Consider the following 26,273-nt stretch of genomic DNA (forward strand, 5'->3'; position numbering starts at 1 on the left):
TTGACTTTTTCATGTTAGGGTTGTACCACCCCATTCCCCACAAAGATTCCTAAGTATTTCACAGCCGATTGTGCCAAATGACATTATTTTGGGTTGGCGGTCAAACCAGCTTGTCTAAGGGCCCATATGACTTCATACAAATTGAACACGTTCCTCCCAGGTTTCACTGTGGATCAACTATATCATCAAGGTATGTGCCACAGAAGTGGGAAAAGGGCTGCAATACCTTGTCCATCAGTCGTTGAAATGTTGCGGGTACCCCATGAAGCCCAAAAGGAAGGACTTTAAATTGAAATAGTCCCCTGGGAGTGGAGAAGGATGTCTTCTCTTTCTCGGCAGGATTCAATGGCACCTGTCAATAACTCTTTGTCAAATCAATTGTGTAGAAAAAGACAGCCAATGAATCAGATCATCAATCTGTGGCATTGGAAAATTGTCAAACTGGGATACAACATTTAGTTTTCTGAAGTCTATACAAAATCAACACAACTGATCTGGTTTGGAAACAAGGACTATTTGCAGGCACCATGGACTTTCTTATGCTTCTATTATGTCTGCCTCCAGCATTTTCTCCATCTCCTGTAGGACTATCTCTCTTCTCACCTACAGAAACCTATAGGGATTTAGGTTCATTACCTTTCCTGGAGGTGTATAGATATAATACTGAAACCCTTTTACTTTTCCAGGCAAACTGCTAAAGACATCCGGGAACTTATCTAATAAATCTTGGCTATCTTCTTGTTGGTGATGGGGTAGGTCTGAGGGGACTAGGTTGTTTTCAAATGTTTCCTCTGATAATAATGCAGCCATTGGAACAGAAGAGGTTTCCACTGGGTCCTCCTTTCATTCAGTCAAAAGGTTTACATGATAGACCTGGGTGTTTGACTTTCGGTCAGGTTGAGCCTCCTTATAATTGCATGAACCAGTTCTTTCTAATATTTCGTATGGCCCATACCAATTTAAGAGCTTCTTGTGCTCTGAGGTGGGTAAAAGTACTTTTTAAACCAACAGATAATGATCATGTACTGCCTTCTGATCATAATTGACTTTTTGTTTAACCTATGCACATCCCAGATGTTTCTGTACCAAGTCTTGCACAATACACAATAGCCATATGTTCTTTTGGGCGTTGTGCTGTTTGTGACATGGGGAGAATAGCCTTTTCTCGTTCCCCTCACGTCTCTCAGAGCATGCACAAGACATCTCGTGGATCAGTCCATAAAGGAGCGCAAACGGTGAGAAACCTAACAAAGCCTGTGAAGATTTCCTAATGGCAAAAAGAGCCAATGGTATCAGGGTATTCCAGTTGCATCCATCCCGTTCCATCAACCTCTTTAGAATGTTCTTCAAGATTGGTTAAAACATTCCACCAATTCATCTGTCTGTGGGGGGTATACTGACGTGCATAGGGTCTTAATTTGTATGATTTGTTTAACTTCTGCCATCAACTTTGACATACATGTACTGCCCTGATCTGTTAGAATTTCTTAAAAAAAATCCACTGATATGAAAAGGATCAAATGTTTAAGGATTTCTTAGGACGTGTCGTTCTTCAAAGATAACGCTTCCAGATACAGAGTAGCATAATCTAGGATTACCAAAATGTATTTATTTCCCAGTTTTGAAGGCTCCAGAGGCCCCATAATGTCCATCCCAATTCTCAAAACGGTTTCCTCGATTATGGGGAGACATTGTAATAGTGCTGCTTGTATGATGTGGGTAGCAGTCTTTTTGCACAGAGCATGAGTAGTGATAAAAGTTCTTAATGTTGGCATGTACACGTGGCCGGTAAAACCATGGTATAATCTGGCTTTGTGTCTTTGCTGTTCCTAAATTCCCAGATGTTAAATGTGCATGTGCCATCTCTAGAATGGTTCTTCTGTGGCTCTGAGGTACCGCTATCTGAGTCCAAGATACTCCTTCTGTTGTAGTCTACCATCATAACAAGAGGCCAGGTTTAAGGGAAAAAATGTCCCCCCTTGGGACCTTTCTTTGTTTTCTGGCTCGCCTTTATAAATGTCTCTGAGAGGATTTGATCATTCCACTGAGTGAAAGCAAGATCTGAAATGACCTCTGTCTCTTCCCCAAATGATTTATTCATTACTGGAGGTACCTCCTCTGGCAAAGTTTTATCAGCCTCGCTTTAACCCCTAGTTACTTGCACTCATCCTGTTGTTCAGATGTCAAATTAGAAGAGAGATTAACTCCTTCTATCTTCTCATCTAAAGGTTGGCCTCTGAGTAGGTCAGGTAGAGGTTCACTCTCCTCCTCCTCTTGAGCTGAAGCTAGCAGCAAAGCTCCCACTTCTGGTCTCGAGACATATGCCTTCAAACGGTTGGTGTGAAAGACTCTGGGAGCCTCCTTAGGTCTGCCTTAGTCCACCAGATAGTTCACCTCTCCAAGTTTGCCCACAACCTTGAAGGGTCCTATCCATTTGTCCTGTAAGGCCCTCTGCCTTGTTGGCACCATAACTAGTACAAGCTGGCCTTGAGTAAACTCAACCATGTTGGCCTTCTGGTCATGCCAATGTTTGACCAGAGCCTGACCTGCTTTCAAGTTATCACTTGCTTCTGCCATCATGTGTGACATTTTCCTGCAGAGGCCTATCACATAGTCAGTCACTCTGACTGGCTTGGGAGAAGGAGCACTCTCCAACCCCTCCTTAATCAGCTGCCTGTTGTCAAAGATCTTCAAGAATATGTCACTCTCTTTATCCTCTGCTGAAGTCTGCCCTGTTGGGTCCACCTTCTGCCAGTAAAGACTGCAGCTCAGGATGGTCAACAGGATCCAGATCTCCAACTAGAGTTATGTCTTCTTCCACATCTGACTCTTCAGAAGCTGGCTCAACCACAAAGGGTTGTACCTCACACTCAGCCTCAGCAGGTGGAGGAGTCACAGATGTGACTTTGGGCAGTCTTGGGGATATCCTTGTTATTAGCACAGGGGTGCTATCTGCTTTCTTCTTGGAGGTCTTGGGTTTCCCTGTTGCCCCATTCTTTCCTGAAATAGCAGTGAGCAATTAATGTGGACTGGGGGTGATAGCGTTCTCTAGCAATTCCCCTGGAGAGCATCTCAAGGTCCTCTCCCTTGCAGGCCTAGTGAGCTCCTGTTTCCTATTACTGAGAGGCCTGGGGGTACTAGACACAACTCCAAGAGTTTTCCGGTCATTACCCAACAGGACTCTCCCAGGCACTTCACTCTGCACACTAACAGGTATCTTGACAGTCATGTCATTGCACTGGATGAGAGCTGGTAACTGGGGAAGCATTTGCACAGGGCCTCCAGCTAACTTGGTTAGGTTTTGGGTGCCTTAGCAACACCCTCCACCGTGAGAAATGATTCATCAATCGCAGTTATGCTGACTCCAGTGTCTCTGATGGCAGGAGTCTCCTTGCCATTCACAAGAACACTATATTTATAATACTCTTTAGTATTATCTGGGATGGAATTATAGACATCTAAATTCTGTTGTTCCAACAAACCCAGGGGCACTAAGGAAACACTAGCTGAGACTCTCATGGGTTCATCAGCCAGTAGGTGAAAGTTTCCACTTGCCATAGGTATTTCTTCCTTTTGGGAGAAGGCTAAGGAGACAGTGTGGACCCCTGAAGGTTTACCCTTACATCTTGGATCTCCTTTTACATGGTCAGTTGTCCCACAAACATAACATTTTCCAAATGTTTTGATGGATGGGGGTTTCTTCTGACCTCCATCTGGTTTGGGTCCAGATGGTGTACTAGCCTGATTCAGTTTCCCTTGTGGCTTACCCTTATTGTTTTGTTTGGGGCTCTCTTTTGGATTGGAGGTATTCGAATTATCCTTGTTATCTTTCTTTGGCTGCTTTCCCTCATCCTTCTTCTGAGTTGCACGCCGCCAAATGTCCTTATGATCAGTTGGTGTGAATGTGCATAATATGTTTGAGAAAAACAAATTTCGCTGTACTTCTAAATTTGGACACAAGATAATAATGTGTTCTAAGGTCTCTTTGTGGATAAGATTCTTACAAAAACGACAGAAATTTAGACTCTTTGGAATTTGTTTCCTCCTGGCCAGGATGTCATTTGTAGGCCATAAATTTAATCTAAATCTTAAATAGTTATTTCTTATATATGCAGAAGGACATTTAACCAAGTAATCTGACATCTGGCGGTATCTGTTGTGTCCAAATAATACAATTGAAAAGTCCTTATAAACAATGCATCTTTCTGTATTTATGATCCAATTAAACTGGTATAATCTTCTTTTTGCTAAAATTGGATTTTCTAGTAAGGATTGAAGAGTGATATTAGCATCTGACATGATCTCGTATACCTCTTGTCGCCACTTTTGCGGAAATGCATGCAATAAAGAAGTCAAATAATGTGCCACTACCCCAAAAATGTTATCCAGTTGTAAACTCAGCAAACATTTGCGAAAAAAGGCACATTTCTTCCACATTATATGGGCTACTAAATGAACTATGCCCAATTCATGCCGTAAAATAGGAATAGTTGTACACGAGGGTAATCGCAAGACCTTCCTCCAAAATCTAGCTTCAAGAATATGCCACACAGGTTGTTGATTATTCGTCAATATCTCCATGCCGTAAATCAAAACCGGCACAACTTTCTGCTCGTAAAAAACCATATGTTTGTATGAAAATGTGCCAAATTTGTGTGCCAAAATTTCGCTTGCGAAATCAACGTGGTTGTTTTGTTATCTAGATTATGCAGATGTGTCGTGTATGATAAAGAATTTTGAACATATATACCCAAATATTTATTCTCAGCAACAGAACGTAAAACATCATGTTGAAAATGCCAGATGTACTTAGTGAATCTATTTGAAGTCCTTCTTTTGAATACCAGTATCTGCGTTTTTTCTTGATTTACAGATAGATGATTTGACTCAGTATACTGTGCCAAACCATCTAATAATTTTTGTAGACCTGTCGGAGTGCGAGACAACAACACCAGGCCATCCGCGTACAGCAACCACGGTATGCGCTGAATTCCTAATTTTGGTGGATCTGCTGCAATAGAGAGAAAAATTTCACCAATATCCAATATGAAGAAAATAAAAAGAGTGGACGCCAAAATGCAGCCTTGTTTTAAACCATGGTTCGTTTTGATCAGAGATGTTAATTGACCCTCCGTATTCAATCAAACTTGCTAGTGTGTTACTGTGTAGATGCTTTATCAGACCAATTAAGGAGGGAGGGCATCCATATCGGTACAATTTGAGTATAACAAATTCCGATCTATGGAATCGAAGGCCATCTTGAAGTCCACAAAGGCCATATATAACGGCTGATTTTCTATTGCACTTTGGGATTTAAGCATGTTTAAAGTTATCATATTTGGGATGGTGCCTATACCTGACACAAAACCAGACTGCAAAGGATCACGATTAAAGGTCTTTAGGGACCAGTTGTTAAATTCACGTAATACAATCCGCGCAAATATTTTACCAGGTGCATCCAACAAAGATATCGGACGATAATTTGCCGGATTGTTTCGGTCCCCTTTTTTGTAAATCAGAATAATGTGAGCACATTTCCATGACTCAGGTATCCTTTGCGTCTGATTGATGTTATTGAACATGTCAAATAAGATAGTAGACCATACCTCTGGACTTTGTTTCAACATGAAATTTGAAAGGCGATCTGGCCCCGGGGCTTTGGATTTACTGGCTTTGTGTTTGAAGTATAAGATATCTTCCCAATCAAAATGTAAATAAAAGGACCCAATCAGAATGGAACTAGGATCAATATTTAAGTCTGCTTGTTGTGCATAGATCTTAGAAAAATATTCAACCCACATTTGTTCACTAATACAGTTTGACTGTATGGCCACTTGATTTCCCGCTGATGAGTGGTTTAACAAAGACCAAATTTGTTTGGTATTTTTACTGCTTAAAGTTCATAACATGGTAGCACCATCAGTCTGATATAAGTTGTGCTTCCTCGTCCTCAACCAGTTTTTATATTTGGTTTGAATCTGTGTTAAGGCCTTAGTTCGTGAAGCTGATGTTAATTGTAATGCCTGACGTTTTTCATGTCTGAATTGAATTTTCCTGTCTTTGACTTCCCTACTAAAGTTGTGAAAGTGTGGGGCTTGCTTCTGCATGTTTGATCTTGAAATGGGTTGGAACTTCTGCATGGCATCAGCATAAGTTACTACCTCGAACTTTTGATTTAGAGTTGTTTGACCGAGTAACCGTGCATAATATTCCCCAAACACTTTGAGCGAGTTGCTGTTCCACGAAAGTCTATTTCGAGCCGTATTCACAATTACATTGCCTTGCATATATTCAACAGGTACCTTATTTGCCAGATTTATGACTACCCATTCCATACACAACATGTTATGATCACTCAGAATATTTTGACACACTTGAAAAGACCTAATTTGTGACATGATGTTCTCGTCCACATAAATATAGTCAATTATACTGGCACTATTTCCTCTCTGCCAAGTCGCTTTCGGAAGATTGTCAGAAGGAAAGGAGCCATTCAAAACTAATAGATTTCTTGATTTTGCCAAATACAACCATTTCGACAGCCACCTGCTATGATGAATATGTTGCTGAGAGAAACAGTGTAGATTGAAGTCACCTGCAATAATGGTGTAGCATATGCAGGGATCGAGCAAAGTCATGTCTAGTACACCCATATGGTCCTCCAAGAATTGATCATCTGACATAGCCTCAGGATTCCAGTACAAGTTGATCAGAGCAAAGAATTTTGAGTTATGTTGGGCTCTGACCAACTGAATGTACGGATTTGGTGAAACCCAATGCTCAATTTTTATGAGTGAACTCTGTTTAAAAGCAACCAGCAAGCGTGATGAAGGCCTCCCCCGCATTGCCTTGTTAGCTGGAATTACTTGGAGGTCGAAGCCATTCCACACAGGGGGCTCTACGAGTCATGTCTCTTGGAGCATTATTATGTCATGTGTGGACAGCTCTGTAGGTTTATTTAAAAGATTTCTGAAACCTCTCAAATTCCAGCTAACCAATGACAAGAGTTGATCTTTCTGGGGTATGCTCGAATGAGAATTGCCTTGCTGCTTGCACAAACAGGCTACGTTCTTTCCTTGATTTTTCCCCATGTCCGCATGGAAGTTATTAACAATTGGAGGGTCCCCCTTCAACTGTTGTGGAGAGTGCAGTTCTTTCAAGAGTATAAATCCCAGATCAAACAAGTGAGCTTTTTCTGGCCAAATCATGTTCCAGATTACTTTGGAATTTATCCATAGTCTTACCTCGGTCCTGTCTCCCCTCAAAAGAAATTCCACCTGTTCGATGTCAACTGATTTTATGTCATCCAAAGCTGGAATTTCTGAGAGAATCTCTAAAACAGATTTTCGATTAAGTATGTATTGGGAGGCTGGGCGAGGGCAGCATTTTAATGTTAAGCAAAAGGAAGCTGATTTCTTCATTTTCAAGGCACTTTTATTGGGAGGTCTATCCGGTACGACCTGTGAGTTGAGTACTTGTTGTGACTTCACTGGTCCAATTTGTAAAACCTCTAAAATGGTAGAGGTAATTATCTGTTTAATTTCAGAGTGATATAATCTGAGGCCTACCTTTGGCAAAGATACAGTCTGCAATTGTTCTTTATTAAAAATTTCTAGGTTGTCAGCTGCGCACATTGTTGCGGAAACAACGCTTATAGTGGCCATCAAATTTTCACTCTCCGGTAAGGAATCTTGTTCTAAGTTTTCTTTGCTTGTATTTGAGTTTCGTTCAGAAACATGTTTTAGAGGTAATGCTTGGTGTGCTTGTGCACCCATGTATTCATCGACTGCACGTCGAATTTCCTGTAAGTGGATGTCACTTTCCAAAATGGATTTAGACTTCTGTGGGGTATGGGGTTTCAGCATCATTTAGGTTTACCTTTATTCCTTTGAGGTGCATCCTTACATGGGATGGGGGCTGAAACCACATCAATTAGATCATCCAACGGTTTATATGAGGGAATGGAAATCGTCCTCTTTAAAAGTGTAATCACTTTTTTTATCTGCGCTAATTGGGCATGAGCTTGATATTTCTTTGTGATTTCTTTAATCTTTTTATTAGTTTCTAGACAAGGTAGCCTTTTAACAAATTGCTTCGTCCGAGATGTAGAATTGGACTTTGCATTTTTTTGATTTTTCGTCTTCTTTTCCGGGGCAAAAGTTACCTTTTTGTCCGTCTTAGGAACTTGAGTTTGTAGACTAGCCACTACGAACATGGGGTATAGTAGTTTAGGTAAAACTGGAGGTTTACTAATCACAGATTTAATGTTACCACTACCTCCTACTATTCCGTTTTCATTTCCGGATCCCAACTCATTTTCCCCCTGTGGAACATAAGTTTTCTCGGTTATCACTTCTACAAAGTGAGGAAGAACAGATTTACTCAAAACCCGTCCTGACTCCTCACATGCTGACCCAGAGGTTTGAGTAAATGTGTTTATTTGAGATTTCAAATCCAGCTTAACCACAGCCTTCGTCAAACTCTCCCTGTTTCCCTGCAGATTTAAAGTTACAGAATCTTGCCACAACAATAGCTGTTCGATTTGTTTATGTTGAGCAACAATTTTGAGTTCCATAGTTTCAAAGAGTTTGGCCATTGATTGGATGGCCAAATTCATTGAATTTAGAGTAGTCTCCAACAGTCTATTTGGAGATTGCACCTGAATTGAATTTTCCCTAGGAACATGTTGGGAGATTTTCCTTGGTGGTTGGCATAGCAAATGAAAGATTTGAAACAACAGACTGAGAGGGGATTGGGTATAACACCGGGGAAGCTGACAATGTTCAATGTTTGTGATGAAAAACTAGACTCATTTAAATCAATATTGAGGATCGCTGGATCTTTTAACTGGTGACCCTGAGATTCTTTTGTCTGACTAAGTGTGGAAGTTGGTGCAGTCATAACATTACACAATAACACACTGTCAGACAATGAAACATTCTGTTCAGACACAGACAATGGAACATGAGTACATTGACTTACCCGAGACAACAATTTAGGTCCCCCCCAAACCCACAACAGTACTTCCTGGTAGTTCTGTTGACGTTATTGCCGCTAAATCAGATTTACCATGGTCCATAATTATCCGAGGCGCCAAGCAGACAGCTCTTTGTAACGTAGGTGTCCTTTTGCTAAATACAGGTAAGGAAACCTGCGGCAAGCTGGCGTAAAATGACCGAATGTCCATGTGTCTCACGGGGGTCTGCATTTGTTTTGAATGTAATTTAGCAGGCTTGGGGAAGGGAGTAGACACACTCCATGAACGCTTCTTAATCTGCGGAGGCGTTGTAAGTCCAGAAGTGGGTTCCCATATGCCAGCTATAAGGGACCCAGATGGCATACCTGAGGTCAGCGTGAGCATGTTCAGATGTAAGAGCCCTTTCTAAATTTCCCAGACACCTGGACAAAGCAGTTATCAGAAAGTTAAGATACCTAATAAGTACAGCAGGCCGCTTCAACAGTGACAAACGCGGCAAAGCGGCCAAGCGGTACTTAGAAAGGTACTTGCAAACTGTGCGCCGTGCGCGTGCGTTCAGGATTATATGCACGCCTTCCACTGGGCGTGTCAGCAAGGCAACAGCACGGTGCCTAATCAACGAGATAAACACAAAAAGATAGCATAAGCTAAAGCTGAAAGCAGTGGAATTTTCCTCCTGTTGCTGAGTAAAACCCAGTTCACCTGCTGGTTATTGAAGTCCTGCACGACTGTAAGTCCAAAATGGGCAAAATTGGCAGAATCCAAACTGGAGAGCAGAGTAGCGTGGCCAAACGGTACTTAGAAAGGTACTTGCAAACGGTGCACACGCGCGGTGCGGTACTTAGAAAGGTACTTGCAAACTTTTCAAACATTCACATACACAGGTAGCCCGAGGGGTACCATCATGCTTTTTGAGGGTCCTAAACCACTTAAGGTACTGGGTAGGGGTCTTCCCAAATCTAGCAATTAAAGCTAGCTTCATACACTCATAATCCATCCTATTACCTCCCCCAACTCCATCACAACATCAGATGAAACAGTGAGTAGCCTAGAGAAGAGCCAAGGAAGCAACTGAATCCCTGTAATGTCTTGAATCCCATGGTTATACTCAAACCTTGCCAACCAATCCAAAATATCAAGCTTAGCCTCATACGTACCAACAATTTCTTTAGGACTGGACGACCTAGAAGACTCTGGGAGAGAAGCATTTTCAATAGACAATTTCTTCATTTCTAGTGCATGGTTCAACTCCATTTCTCTGAGCTTAAGTTCTTGATGCTTTTGTTCAGTTTGAGCATTGATACGTTTGAATTCCAATGCAAGCCTCATCTTTTCTAGAGCAATGAATTCAGGACTGAGTGTAGGACCTGATGGGGTTCCATTGGACAGAGGTTGAGGTTGCTGAGCAGGTAGAGGAGCAGTAAGGCCTACATTGTGATACACATCTGCCTCATCTAACTCATCCATAATAACTGACACATTATCATCCTCATCATTTTCACACATTTGCTGGAGGGTCATGTATTTCAGACCCACTCTCCAGACTCTGTTTCTCTAACAACCTTTCAATTAATTCTGACTTTTTGCCTTTAACAGAGAGATTCCTTTCTCTACACAGATTTTTGAGATAATCTACAGTGTAACTAAGGAGGGTCTCCTGACTGTAGCTTTCCATAACAGACATGATTAAAATTTGCTTTTTAGTGATGCTTAGCCTTGTGGTTAGTTGATCCAAGGTAATAGCAGCACTCTTAGTGTAATCACTATACTTCATCCTCACCATTGTACACCAGTGTTAGGCAGAATCATATGCAGTACCCTTTGGGAACATCACACACAATTAAGACTACAAGTGTAAGTACAAATTTACCATTGGTACAATCCTGTACTACACTGTAAAGTGGTAGCGATGGGTGAGCAGCAAGACTTATCTCAAGAGTAAAGTGAGCAGTTTCAGAAGTTACTCAAAGGACAGCAATTACTATGGTTCGAACATACACTGACTCAAGGTTTCTGAGTAAAATAATATACATTTATTTACACACTTATTTGTAAAACAGTTCCCTAAGTAAAGCACCAGAAAACTCACAATCTTGATATACTGCACAACACCCAATCAATTCTGGACAAGTTAAGCTCAAAATGAAGTGTGAGCAAAATGGTACTCCACCAATTTAAAAAGGGAGGGAAAGACAAGGTTATACAAAATTAAGCAGCACCAACAAGTAAGTAGGCAGGGCAATCTAGAAAAGGTGGGAGGATTCAAATCAGTAGTCCTGGGCCAATGTTAATGGTTCAGAGTCTTTGCAGAGGATCACACTGTTCAGAGTAGTTCGCAGTTAAGTCTTTGCCAAGAGATTGAAACGAAGTTGGTCGAATGAAAAGTTATTTAAAAGAGAAGGACAAGTCCTCGGATCGGTGAAAGATTTAAAACACTTTCACCGCGGTCAGATGGAAAGTACAACCAGGTTTGAACAGTACCTTAGAAGAAGAAGAATGCTGTAGCTGAGGCAGAGGTTCCTGGCAGATCCTGCAGGCTCACGGTTCCTGAAGCGACTGTCGACTGACACGAAGGAGGAAGACTGGAGGGTCCTGCATTGCCCAGGGAAGAAACCAGCAACAGAGCAAAGCAATGAATAAAAGGTGTGCTCCTTAAAACCCAAACAGGGTCCGGTCCTCCTGGCTATCTGGTTCACTACAGCGGTGCACAGCAAATTCGACCTGGGGAGGGTGGCCTTGCTTGGTATTTGGCGAACTGGTTGGTCCTACCAGCTCAAGGGGAGAAGATTCCTTACAGATCTTCTCTGTCATCGAAGTTTAGGAGATTCGAACCCGCAGCAGGGCTTCACCGGGAGGTTCAGTAGTTGCAGCAGTCCTCTTCCTTCAGCTTCTCTTCGGTTCTCTCGATCCAGTGGCGACTCTGCCTTCCAAGTCCCAGAGACCTGCTTTTTATGCAGTTTTCCCCCATTCACACAGCCTGACTGTCAATCACACAGCAGGGTGGCTGTCCTGGCAGGACAGTCACCTAGCCAATCAAACAAGAGTGCGACTTGGGTCTCCAAGGAGGCCCTGTGCAGGGGGCCTAAAACCCCTCCCTCACATCCTGTCTACCTAGACTCTCAGGCACCTAAGGAGGGCGTCTGTGAAGAAGCCCACCAAAGGACGGCGCACAAAGGAACCAAACCTGATTTGGCATGCAGAGTAAAACATGAGAAAGACCTTTACAAAAAGAAATGGTGAATAAACCCAGCCAGTACCACACAAAAGTAAATTGGGTCCAGCGGATTAAAGTTTGAGGCTACTAATTTATTTATTTTATTTATTTATTTTTTACATTTGTATAGCGCACATGCAGCCCAAAGGCATCGTGGCACTGTTACTTGTGGCGTCCTTAGTTACATAAAGGTTACATACATGTAATGGAGGCAGGTTACAGATAATCCGATAGCGGGTACATAAAGAGTAAACAATCAATCAGAAATGATCAATGTTAGGGCAGGTAGATGCGTTCCAGGTGAAGGTAGGGTGTGGGTTAGTTGAAGAGAATGGTTTTAATCGCTTTTCAGAATGCTAGGTGAGAGACTTCAGCTCGCAGGGGTGGAGGTAGGGCATTCCAATGTAGTGCAGCTAACTACCTAACTAACTAACTAACTAACTAACTAACATAGCCTAAAACAGTACCAAGGCCATTTTCATAGACCGCGGAAGGAAAAATATGGTAGATACCACTGCCACCAGCCAAATATTAAAGAAAGGGGAACGAAATAATGGTCCATGAGAGACAGACAAAAAGGGATAACTATTAACCCTTTCCAGTACTCTATGTAAGATAGTTTGTACTGGGTCTGTGAATTTAAAAAGACTAATAAAGTCAATGGCAACTTTACATGTTCTGGGAGACAGTAGTCAGTCTCAGAAAATGGAGTTTAAAGTGGGAAGTCTGAAAAAGACAACCCTGTGTCACTGCACTAAAGGTGCTGTGTGACGCGCAGTAAAAAGATGATGCCTATCGAGTAGGTGAGGCTCCACAGTCTATGAACAGAAAAATGTTAAACACACAGCAAAACAAATGTAAGAATGGGAAAAAAGCCTCACACTCTTACCAGGTGAAAAAAATAAATCCTGGAAATCCGGCAAAGCTGCTGAGGGACTCAGTAGGTAAGGGAAATTAGCCATTCTGGAGAATTCTCCCTAACAGTTACCTGGTTCAGTCAAACATCAACTCATTTGTAAAAACCTTGTATTTGTACTATTGCAGTTGATGTTGTTCTTCACAGCTTCTAAACAGAACATCAGCATTTAAATAGGCTTCAAACTGACTGATAATATTCCTTTTTCATTTTCACACTGCTAGGCAGAACAGCAGGATAAAATTATGCTTGAAACTGACACTGTTTCTTTTTTCTGAACTCTATAAACCAGTGAAATTTTGGGAGGCTGTAAACGTTTCCACACCTTTTTCACAAAATCTATCAGCTACAAAAAAAAAATTCCATGAACTTCTTAGGAAGTTTAAGAAGTTCTACCTGCTTTTTCTCATTAAATCATGGATGCTCGTTCCAGTGCTGGAGCCCAATTTACACAGGGTATTGTTTTGTTGACCAAATAGATATTGTCCATCCTTCCAACTATCATTTGTGCTATAGCAACTCCTTTAAGTATGAAGGAAATAGTGAACTTTATATGACTTTGTAAAAGAGTTAATGTACCCATAGTCCAGGGACCCGTTTCCTCCATAGTCCCTCCCTCCATTCTATGGACCTAGCTATTAGTTAGCTTTCTCCTTGGGGATGGAGAAGGAATGCCAGGCGAAGTCAAACGTGAAAGCAGTGAATGGTGGGATTTTTCCCCTATTCATGCGCTCCAGCTTCACTAAAAATATTAAGGGTGTTTGCTGTGAAAATGCTCCAGTCGGATCCCCTGTGGAACAGACGACCAACAGTTTAGAGAACCGTGGACTACGGTCTAGAAGTCCATTAGACATTATGCTGACTAACCCTTACATTTTATCTTCATCTGATACTAATGAAAGCAAAGTGTATTGACAGTTTCATCTATTTACAGTTTCATCTATCTATTTACATTTTAAATGTTTTTTTAACAACATGAGAAATCAAGAAGTAAGGGAATGGGGCCTTGATGTATATTAGGCAAAGGCAAATCTACTGTCTTCAAAAATGACTTTGTGTGTGCTTGTGTCAAGTGTTTAATGTAAATTGTTTATTAGTGTTTAACCTCCATAGAATGTGTTTCAATATGATATTTATTTTACTGCTTTAGTATTCTTGTACTGGCTAGTTTTTGTTTTATATTTCACATTTTTTTACTTGCAAAAAATCTTAAATTTGACAGGGGTCCTGCTACACTAATGGTTCTAACCAAGGAGAATGCTATTGAAGAATGGGTGAAACTAATGGGTCCGGCAGATCCAGAAATAGCAAAAGAGGCTTATCCCAATTCACTGCGAGCGATATATGCAAAGGATATTTTGGAAAATGCTATTGGTGGTTCATCTGATGAGAAGCAGGCCCTAGAGAACATTAATTATCTTTTTGGAGAAGAAACTCAAATATTGGAAAAACCGACTGAAGGTAAAAAAAAGGCTACTTTTAAGGTTATTCTCGTGTGGAATTCTACATTTACATATATATATATATAGGTATGTTTTAGTTGAAGAGATGCAGAACATCAAAAATGTGTTTTCGCGTGGTGTATTGATAAAATCCTACTTTAACAAGCACATGTCCGCTTTTTGCTTTAGTGTAAATTATCTGACATATATACAGATGTTCTTTTAACAAAGTATGTCATAAAGGTGTGTGTTCTACTTAAAATCATTGCCTTGTTGCATCATTCATAGGCTGGCCAGATGCTTAGCTGGTCATATATGGGAGGCTCTGGCGACTGTAACAGATTGGACTCATGGAAAAGTCTTTTGTAAAATACGACGTGTTTGAGCTGTTCTCTTATACTGTCATGTATTGCAAGAACCAGGTACACGTATTAAGAAATGCACACCTAATATCTCTATTTGCACCTCAAACTCCTATAGAAAAGTATCAAAGATACATCATTCTTTTTAACTGTTCATCCATATGTATCATCATTATGCAATACATCTTGTACATGAAGGGCCATTCGCTTTTAATAATGGCACAGTACGGTGTTCTTAGTGTCATCACCTTTGCCTAGCCCCTCCAGAACATTACATACATTCACACACTGCCCGAAAATGGCTGATCTGTCCAATTCATGCGTAAGCAACAACACTTGACATACAAAGGACATACGAATGTCTTTAAGCTCTACATACGTATTTTGAAAGGGATAGAAACAATGCAGCAGCTGTCTCTGTGTGTCGCGTAGCCTTGTTCAGGGTCATACCATTCTTTCCATAAATATTTAATGATCTACAACTTCCTATTTTTGGTAGCATCGGATGTGCTTTGAAAATTATGGGTTTACTTGAGAGGTTAAATAAATATGTCCCATCACTTAGATGAAAAATAATAAAAAAGAAAATATGTTGGATTGTTTTCTAAACATAAATCTGACTTTTGATTAATGCTGTGACCTTCGTTTACTTTCCTTACGAATGCACCCATGGTTAGTGACATTATTGTATATCTCTTACTGAGCAGTTCCCCGTAATCCATTGGCATACACAAGCAATCATAGAATACAGTTTAGCTTGTTAAAACTCGATTGACCTGATTTAAGCCTTGACCTTAATGTGGTTGGTATCTGTTACCTTTTAGTGATGGTAGTGATACGGCCAGGACAGTAACAATGACTTAGTCATTGTGGAACAGCATTGTTATGAGGAAGCATAGACACTATACACAGTAATATCGATACTGCCACAAACATTCCACTCATGGCAATGAGAAATGTTGATTACTGTATCAGCATTTCCTCATTTCTAGTGCAGCATGAAAGGACACGATCTGGGTGTATGCACATAAGAAGCCTTCGCACTGGCCCTTTTTTCTATCCTAATTATAAAAAACTGACAGAGAAAATATCGGCTGATGGTGGTGAGTGTGGTGATACTGATGGGTTCAAGCCTGCAAATCAGTATTAACTTTGTTGGTGGTAAGACCACCTCCGACCCTGCATTATCCCATGTGACTCAGTTGTCGCTACTGTCAAAAGAGAAATTATATCGTGCCTCTTATCACAATAAATATATGCATATTGGCCTACGCCAAGCTGCTCACAAGTCGCTTGCGAAGAAATCCGTGTTGCAAGGTCCTGACCTTAAAATCAATGTAAACCGCCATTTTAGGTCAATCCGCCATTTTAGGTTTGCTTTGTAAAGTCACCCTGTGAGTTAAAATGGTGGACGATGTCATTCCAAAATACAACATGGTCGTCTTGACCTCTGTATGTAGCTAATATGTAACTTGTCTCCAGGCCACTTGTTGAGGTCATGAACTGAGCCCTTGTCCTTCGTTGACCTGTGTGTAAAGGATTACTCGTGCAATGAAACTAATCCACAAGCATACGTTAAGAACAATGTATTCAAATACTGAACGTAGAACACTTATTTAACTACATTGTATTAATGTTTGAGAAGACCTGCATGGAAAATCCCAGAATACACAGTTGCCTTACAGGCTTGTTGATATATGTATTAAAAGCAAACCAGTTATATGCGGATGTGCGAGACTTGGCATGAACCCTAGATCGGTGATGTATTAGTGGAATATTAACCCGAAGTGGGGCTGGACATCGTGCTCACAAAGAGTATAAAAACCCAATGCATTCTAATCTACAGCGTCTCTCACTGAACACACTGAACCACGCTGGAGTTCGTTGTGTTGCACTGTGGGCCGATAGCTATCTGATTTTGCTCTGTTCTTAGTAACTGGATTCAGTATAAAATAAAGTACTTTGTATGTTCCTTTGTAACCTGTGTTCGGTGTATTTCCTTTTGGGGTACTCAGCCTCGATATTTTGATTTTGTTTTCACAGTTGGCGCCCGAATAGGGACCCTCAAGATTGATGCCGGATTGTTGAAGGTTGACGCAGGCTCTCGGACCGGGATCGTATGGTGTGACAAAAAGGGGCCCCACTGAATGAGACACGACCCGATCCCTGGACGATTAGCTTGTGGTCCGAGACGGCATCTTGACGAGGGTCCACTTATCGAGGCGGGCAGATTTGCCAAAATCACCATAGACGAGGTAAGATTAGTTAGGTAAGATTCTTTGAAATCCGATCGGACCTCCTTAGGTTTGTTCAGGTGATTCGTGACCCGACTCTTAATTCAACCCTGATAATTTGAATTTGGCGCATTGTATCTGCAGACACAATTATTGACCAGGTAACACCAATAATTTGATATGCCTGGGAAATTGTCTACCTGCTTCAGGGTGTTGTTCCGCAGCGAGAGACAATCTTTGGAATTTAGCTGTCCCGCACCACAGGAGGGGTCGCCGGCATGTACTATGTACTGTAAGCATGGCATTGGAAGTATAGTATTTAATGACATTTGGAACAGACAAACCAGACATGCCTCCGAACTTCAGTGGCCAATCAATGGTAGTTTTGAAATCCCCCGTATTGAGTACTTAGAGTCAATTCTATTAAAGAAAAAGCCTAGACCTGCAGCATTTGATGTTTTGCAGAATTGGAAAAAAGAAGCGTTGCAGCAACTTAAAAGTAGAGAAAAACATGCGCGCCATCATAAGACGAACGCCGAAAAAGCATTATTGTATGACCAAGATAAACATTCTGAATCGACTAGGAATATGGATAGGGCTTTCTCACTTGGAATTCAAAAAATCTATCCTTCCAAAGACCTCCATGCTTCCGATGAATTTATAGACAAATTGTTAAATGAACGAAGGCCTGGTGCCTCTGCGCCCCCTCCGTATGTTCCTCTTCCTGCTGCTTTGCTCCTTCCTCCTACTATTCCTGCTCTACCTGCTATTGTTCCCGTTGTTCCCGCTCCTCCTAATGTTCCCCTTCCTCTGGCTCCTCCACCTCTTCTTATCGTATGCACGGGGTATAGTCGCTGTGGACATTCCTGCACATTATGTATCACAGTTCGTTCACGTCCCGTTCACGTCCCGGGCTCATGACAGGAAGTGAATACTATTAGGCAATCTATTCCTGATATTAGGAAAAATCAGACGGGATTCTATAAAGAAATAGAGTCCGTATTGCAATCCTCAGTGTTCACCTTAGGTGATATTGATTTGTTATTCCCTGTACTCCTGCTGTAGATTTGTGGAAAGAAGTTAGAACTATAGACGACGTGCCAGGGTTGGGAGATACATGGGTGAATATAAGTAGACTCGATGGAGAAAGGCCAGCTGCTGAAAGACCGCCTCAGGTGATATTGACTTTGCCTGATAGAATTATTGCAAAATTACAAACTATAATTCCAGAGAAAATAATTATTTGGGACAAACCTACGGCCTGTGTCCAAGGAAAGTCTGAGGGTGCTACCGAGTTCTTTAATCGGTTCGAACAGGTATTCTCAGATTTCAGTGGACAAGACCTAGGCACAGAGTCTGGGAAAAGGTTATTTGTGGACAAATTTGTGCGTGGATTGCTGCCTGACATCCAGTCACAAATGATGTCTTCTGAGAGCGCTTGGCAGGCGAAATCGCAATCAGAAGTACTGCACATGGCTCAGTACTACGAGAATCGTGTCAATAATGAAAAAGATAGAGTTGAAAAACGAAAAGGTGATTTGAAGACTAAAGTGCTATTACAGCAAATTGTTAGAGACCCCAGAGGGGGTAGTTCTCAGATTAGAGGTCAGTATGTCCCTCAAGGTAATGTGCCCTTGGTTCCTGTGAACAATAACCAGTGCGCCTATTGTCGTCAAGAGGGTCATTGGCGTGCACAATGCCCCGTCCTTCGACAAAGGTCGAATAACACATTCGGGAATGTGGGTAGACGATCCAGAGGTCGCCCGGAGGTAGGGGGCCCTGGTAGAGGTCAGTTTACACAGGATCCTCCGCAACCTTTTTCACAGGATAATCAGATTTCGAGTGTGGACACCAGGAACATATTTGATCATCCTTCTGCTGCATATTTATCTGAAGAGCTTCCTTTTGATGACATTCTGTTTCGTTAGGATTGCCCGAAGCAGGGTTTGGAACCTACACCTATTCCTGTCAATCAGAAAGGTCCCTACGTTGAAATGGGTGGGAAATAGGAAACATCCGTTTTTGATAGACACTGGAGCACAGAAGTGTTCCATTGATCATTCGCGGGTTCCAAACATTCCACTGTCAGGGCAAACCAATGTTTCTGTAGGGTTTTCTGGCACACCAGTTGTTTGTCCGGTTTCTTTGCCGGTACCCATTTCTTTGGGTCCCTTTAAAGACCACTGTCCATTTCTGTTGACTTCGAATTGTGGAGAGAACTTGCTGGGGTTGAATCTGTTAAAAGAATTAAATGCAGTGATTTATTGTTCTTCTGATGGAGTGCGCCTGACGATTTCACCACAGCAATTTTCTGTCTCGCAAGTCTTGACTAGACCTATGCCGCCAGAATTCATTAATGTACCAGAGAGCTTATGGGCTGTTGATGACAATGATGTCAGTGTTTTACAGATTGAACCTGTTAAGATAGTTTTGAAACATGCAATTGAGCTGCCACGCATTCCCCGGTATAAGATTTCACTTGAGGGCGAGCGAGCTTTGAAATGCATTGTTTCCGATTTTGTGCATCGCAGGGTGATTGAAGAAATTTCAGGAAGTTTGTGTAATAGTCCGATTTTACCCGTGTACAAGAAAGGCGATAATGCAATTCCATTCCGTTTCATAATTGATTTACGTGCCATTAATAAAGTCGTCGCTCCAAAATTTCCAATTGTGCCTGATGTGACGACAATCTTAACCATGATTCCAGCTACAGCTACTTACTTTAGTGTTGTGGATCTAAAGAATGCTTTCTTTAGTATTCCTATACACAAGGATAGTAGATACTTGTTTGCGTTCACCTTAGGGGGACGCTCGTTCACATTTACTCGTACACCTCAAGGGTACACAGAGAGTCCTAGCATCTATAGTAGGGCTTTGAAAGAACAGCTTGATACCCTTGCATTGCCCTCTACTTGTACATTGCTTCAATATGTTGATGACTTGCTTTTGGCTGCTGACTCTGAGAGAGCCTGTAAGGAGGGCACTCTGTTATTGCTTATCCATCTAGCTAAAATAGTCACAAAGCTTCGCTTAAAAAATGTCAATATTGTTGCCTGTCAAAGGAGGGAAGAAGATTGACACCTGAAAGAATAAAACACATTTCTGGCATGTCTGTCCCAAATACACAGAAGGAAGTTAGAGCCTTGATAGGTATGGCTTCTTACTGTAGGTTGTGGATCCCAAATGTTTCACTAGTGATCAAACCGATGTTGGCTTTGACAAAGAAGGGCATTTCTTCGCCATTGCCATAGAACGCGGAACACCAGCAATCGTTTGACTTGCTTAAGACTGCATTATGCTCGGCACCAGTTTTGGGCACACCAAACTATGAAAAGGCCTTTTGGTTGTTTGTGCATGAATGTGATGGATGTGCTTTGGCTGTATTAACGCAGGAACATAGAGGGAAGAATAGGCCGTGCGGTTACTTTTCTTCCGCCCTTGATCCTGTAGCATGCGCTTTGCCAAGATGTTTACGAGCTGTCGCTGCTGCTGCTGCGTCTTTAAAATAGAGTGAGGGAATGGTCCTAGGCCATGATCTAACCCTGATGGTGCCTCACTGTGTAGATGTTCTACTGAACCGAACCCAAACGCAACACCTCACGTCTGCACGATTGACAAGATATGAATTGATCTTGTTTGCTCCTCACATTCAAATTAAGAGGTGTTGTGTTCTTAATCTGGCTGAACTCCTACCTTTCCCGCAAAATACTACTTGCGGCGATGAAGAGTCACATGACTGTCTGTATACTACCGAACAAGAAACAAAGGGTAGAATTGATTTGAAAGACACTCCTTTGGATAATCCTCAAGGAGAGCTGTTCTGTGATGGCTCCTGCTTCAAACTTACGGATGGTACGTCCACAGCTGCTTATGCAATCACCATATTAAGCACGGTCGTGGAAACTAAGAGAATCACGCATAATTCTGTGCAGGCCGCAGAGATTATAGCATTGACCCGAGCTTGTGAACTTTCCGAAGGACTTGCAGTAAATATATATACTGATAGTCAGTATGCCTTTGGGGTGGTTCACAACTTTTGGAGACTTTGGTCAGAGAGAGGGTTCCTAACTTCACATGGCACTAAAATCCAACATGGCTCCCTAATAGTACAACTACTCTCAGCGCTTGCGCTCCCTACTCAGTTAGCAGTTATGAAATGTGCAGCACATCGAAAGATTACAGATGACATAGGGAAAGGGAATGTTTTCGCTGATCAGATAGCTAGACAAACTGCTACTGATCCCCTTACGGAGACGTATGTTTCAAGGGAGAATGTAAATGCTTATGCAATGGATGAGGGTGTTGGGTCTGTATGGGATATCCAAGCTGATGCCATGTTAGAAGAATCCAAGAGGTGGGCTGAAGGGTTGGGGAAACTTGATGAGGACGGGTGTTGGGTGGACATAGTTGAAGGGAAATGGCTACTCCCTGACGCGTATATAATGATGATGGTCGTCATGCCCCATGGTCCTACGCATGTATGTGCCCAGAAGATGACAAAAATGTTAGAGAAAGTTTGGGCAAATGACAAAATTTTGAAAAGTGCCCAGCGCTACGTCCAGGATTGCATGATTTGTCTACAACACAATGTGGGAAAGGGGACAGTAACTCCAAGGGGAAGTTTTGGGCCACCCTCTGTCCCCTTTGAAGTTATCCACTTTGACTTTATTGAAATGGAACGATGTGACAATAAAATATATGTGCTAGTGGTCATCTGTGCTTTTAGTAAATGGGTTGAGGCTTTCCCCGTTAAAGATGCTACAGCCATGACTACTGCAAAAACCAATTTAAGGGAATATTTCCCGCGGTTCTGGCTACCAAGAGTTATCTGGTTGGACAATGGTCCACATTTTGTCGCTGCTGTAATTCTGCAGATATGTGCGGCATTACAAATTGACAAACAGTTCCATTTGGCCAAACATGCCCAGAGCGCCGGACCTGTAGAAATACACAATGGTATCATCAAGAACAAGCTCGCTAAGACGTGTGCCGGCACCAAACTAAAATGGCTGGACGCCTTAACGATCGTGTTATTATCCATGCGTACAACCCCTCAAACTAAGACTGGGCTCTCTCCATTTGAGGTGGTAATGGGGAGACCTGCCAATATTTGGAACCTTCCTAAATGCAATTCATTGAGAAATGTTGAAAATGTATTACTTTCAGATTATTGCAGCCAGTTGACTAAAAACCTGTATTTGATTTATCACCAGGTACGGAAAGCTTTACCTGTTCAATACGAGGGTCCGGGCCACAGTATATTGCCTGGGAGTTGGGTGCTCATCAAGGCATTTGAGCGCTCTTCCTGCCTTGCACCTCGCTGGCGTGGCCCGTTCCAGGTCCTGTTGGTCACCCAAACAGCAGTGCGGGTCTCTGGAAGAAAGAACTGGATCCACGCATCCCAAGTCAAGAAACTTCCTCACCCAGTGCCACACGTTACAGAAGAAACAGAACCCCTCGCTAATGCTGCAACCAACGATCCCAAAGCAGTAAATAGCGCAGAGAGTGTGTCAGAGAATCTCTCTGAGTCCGTGAGGCATGGGGAAGCTGCCATTTTGTCTCCACACTCTCCAAAAGTTTTGTATCCGGAAACTGCTGTTCCAAATTCGGCATCTTCACTTGTCTCTGATATGTTGCTTCCAACGGGAAGTGACAACACATTGCTTCCGGATCAATCAGTACCGGGAAAAGCAAGGTACAATCTGCGTCCAAGAAAATAGACTTACGGCACGGTTTTGCTGTGCATCTGATAGACTTACGGCACGGTTCGGCTGTGCATTCGAAGAAGAAAAGGATCATCAAGGGCTTGTTTTTGCCCAAATTTGAGAAAGGGGATTCTGTTGGCTAGGGTTGTGGAAGGACTAAGAAGTCGCGCGGCCGGGAGGTCGCCAGCAACGAAAATTGGGGGTATCCGTTTGAAGACTACAATGCCTGCCACCGCTACCGCTCGTATGGGACTTGTAAATAAGGGGGCAACCAACCGGGACAATGGACAAAATGCCTGGGCCCCGAAAACGTATTGCTGTGTTTTTATAATGATATTTGGGTTTATAATGGTCACTGTCTTAGGATTGTGATACCTTGAGGAAATGCATCCTTTAGAATCCTTGTTGCCCACTGAAAATGTATCTGCTGTTCCTACTCCCTTTGTACATTTGCATACTCTGTCCCCTCGGGACTCTCAGCATAGACAAAGGTACCACAATAATACTCTACTACTTATCATGAATGCTATGCATTCCATTTTTAATAAGTCTAACTGTTGGGTCTGCTCACATTTACCGCAACACGTGGATAAGGGGCTAGGTTGGTATATTCATCCTTTACCTTTGACAACTGCTTGCTATGCTTCTCTTAGAGCACTGTTCTTTGGCCGTTGGAATGACAGCATCTCAGGGAACTTTGATGGCACCAATTTGAATAGTTTTGAGAAACGTGTTTTGACTCCCCTGGGATGCTCGCTTTTCGCAAACAGGAGTAAACATTACGTTGCTTCTATTAGGCCTTCTGATAGACTGTCTCGTCCTTTCCAATCTTTAATTTCCTTTAAGATGGCTGCGATAGGCAATAAGGATGCCATGCCTCCTTCATACATGGTTAATCATAACCCCGATTCAGTTTCTTTTTGCATACAGAGGAATGGAACTCAGTCAATGGGCGATTTTCTAGGTTGTGCCAACGTTGCAAATTTGACTGGGGAAAACAGACCTTTGTATGTAGGAGAACCTGTCTACTTTGTCTGCGGTAATGTAGCATTCCCATGGTTGACCAGGGATTGGCAGGGAACCTGTTATTTAGGGATCCTGTTACCTGGGGTGTTTATAGCTAGTACAAAAGAAGTTTCAAAGGCTCGTCCACGGCGGGACGAGAATGGTGACATCCCAGCACAAATCTTGGGAGACATAGCAAAATCAGTTGTGCCAATTTGGGGGCAGATAGCAAATTCAGAAGATATCAGAAAACTAGCGAGAGTATTAGAGATAACCATCAACCGGACCACGGACATACTCTATAATATGACGTTAGAACAGAAGGCGATAAGACTAGTAGCACTTCAAAACCGGATGGCATTAGATGTCATTCTGGCTGAACGTGGTGGAGTGTGTAAATTAGTGGGATCCGCTTGCTGTGTTTTTGTGCCAGATTCCTCCCCAACCATCTTCAAGGCAATACAGAATCTGCATGTCCTTAGTTCAGAAGTGCACGTTCCCGAGGGAAACTGGGATCTTAGCACTTGGTTCTGGGACTTCTTGCGATCTTGGGGTTGGAAGGTACTTTCGGTGTTGCTGATTATTTTGGGAATCCTGTTGTTTCTTTGTTGGTGTATTCAGTGTCTACCTAGTATATGTTCGATGCTTGGGGGATGTTGTGCACAATTGATAGGTACGATAGGACATAAAGTGTATGCCCCAGATAAAACTTCCAAAGAATATGTGTTGAAAGAAATTTTAGCGAATGACCTAATGGCAATAGATATTTCCGACAGAGATTCAGGGTGCATAGACCAAGCATTGGGTTATTTGCAAGGAGATCCAAAGTAGTTTTTAGCACTTGGCATAGGCCAAAAGGAGGGTTTGTCAAAAGAGAAATCATATCGTACCTCCTATCGCAATAAATATATGTATATTGGCCTACGCCAAGCTGCTCACAAGTCGTTTGCGAAGAAATCCGTGTTGCAAGGTCCTGACCTTAAAATCAATGTAAACCGCCTTTTTAGGTCAATCCGCCATTTTAGGTTCGCTTTGTAAAGTCACCCTGTGAGTTAAAATGGTGGATGATGTCATTCCAAAATACAACATGGCTGTCTTGACCTCTGTATGTAGCTAATATGTAAATTGCCTCCAGGCCACTTGTTGAGGTCATGAATTGAGACCTTGTCCTTCGTTGACCTGTGTGTAAAGGATTACTTGTGCAATGAAACTAATCTGCGAGCATAAGTTAAGAACAATGTATTCAAATACTGAACGTAGAACACTTATTTAACTACATTGTATTAATGTTTGAGAAGACCTGCATGGAAAAACCCAGAATACACAGTTGCCGTATAGGCTTGTTGATATATGTATTAAAAGCAAACCAGTTATATGCGGATGTGCGAGACTTGGCATGAACCCTAGATCGGTGATGTATTAGTGGAATATTAACCCGAAGTGGGGCTGAGCATCGTGCTCACAAAGAGTATAAAAACCCAATGCATTCTAATGTACAGCGTCTTACACTGAACACACTGAACCACGCTGGAGTTCGTTGTGTTGCACTGAGGGCCGATAGTTATCTGATTTTGCTCAGTTCTTAGTAACTGGATTCAGTATAAAATAAAGTACTTTGTATGTTCCTTTGTAACCCGTGTTCGGTGTATTTCCTTTTGGGGTACTCAGCCTCTATATTTTGATTTTGTTTTCACACTACCAAGTTGTCTCATTGCTCGTGACCCCACTATAGAAGTATTGCTCGTATGAGCATCTGGATCTGTTGGATTCAGATTATTTTAGATCTCCAGGGTCATTCTTCATATGAAGACATGTGCAACCATTCCCTAACGCCTATGCACAACCTTTATATCAACCATAGAGGAGGCATAGGGGCCCATAGGCAACACAAAAAAACGTCTCCAGGGAACAAGCTCCAAGCAACAAAAAACAAGTAGGCTTGAGAGGCCAGACATGCACTGATCAGGTAATCAGGATACATATGGTGGACAAGCACTCATGCAAGCAAGAAGAGTAGCAGAAGGATTATGATGCATTTTACACCTACACAGATGCTTCTAAACTCAATCCATGAAGCATGTGATGGGAATTAATTAGCAAACTCTCAATGTCCATATTACCAGTCTTGGGCCTTTTATAGATTCATATACATTTGAATATTCTCAGGCCAGGACCGTACACACATTTAGTTAAAACACAAGTAGCATTGGACAAAATTAGCCCTTTTTCCTATCGTTTAAACGTAGTCCACCTAACCAGGCTTCTGCTCGTTTAAGAGCGCATGCAAAGTTAAGCCATTATGGCACAACTAGTGCTGGCAATCTCCAATCTATAACTTGCAGTTTCACTTTCAGATTCTTTCTGAACCGGTTGGTGAATGAACCCTTGCAAAGAACTGCTTGTTGCTTAACGGTATTT

At 42.0% G+C, this 26,273-nt stretch overlaps 1 protein-coding gene across 1 annotated transcript in view; it reads left to right on the forward strand.

Annotated features, from left to right (window-relative positions):
* NME8 (NME/NM23 family member 8) overlaps positions 1 to 26,273 on the forward strand; it is a 2,398,321-nt gene that overhangs the window by 1,904,360 nt on the left and 467,688 nt on the right. The window contains exon 17 of the mRNA XM_069613833.1: positions 14,330 to 14,568. Within this exon, the coding sequence (XP_069469934.1) occupies positions 14,330 to 14,568 (239 nt within the window). The remainder of the gene's footprint in view (positions 1 to 14,329; positions 14,569 to 26,273) is intronic.

Source organism: Ambystoma mexicanum, chromosome 5p (genome assembly GCF_040938575.1).
Source record: "Ambystoma mexicanum isolate Mex_15411 chromosome 5p, UKY_AmexF1_1, whole genome shotgun sequence".
NCBI classification, from domain to species: Eukaryota; Metazoa; Chordata; class Amphibia; order Caudata; family Ambystomatidae; genus Ambystoma; species Ambystoma mexicanum.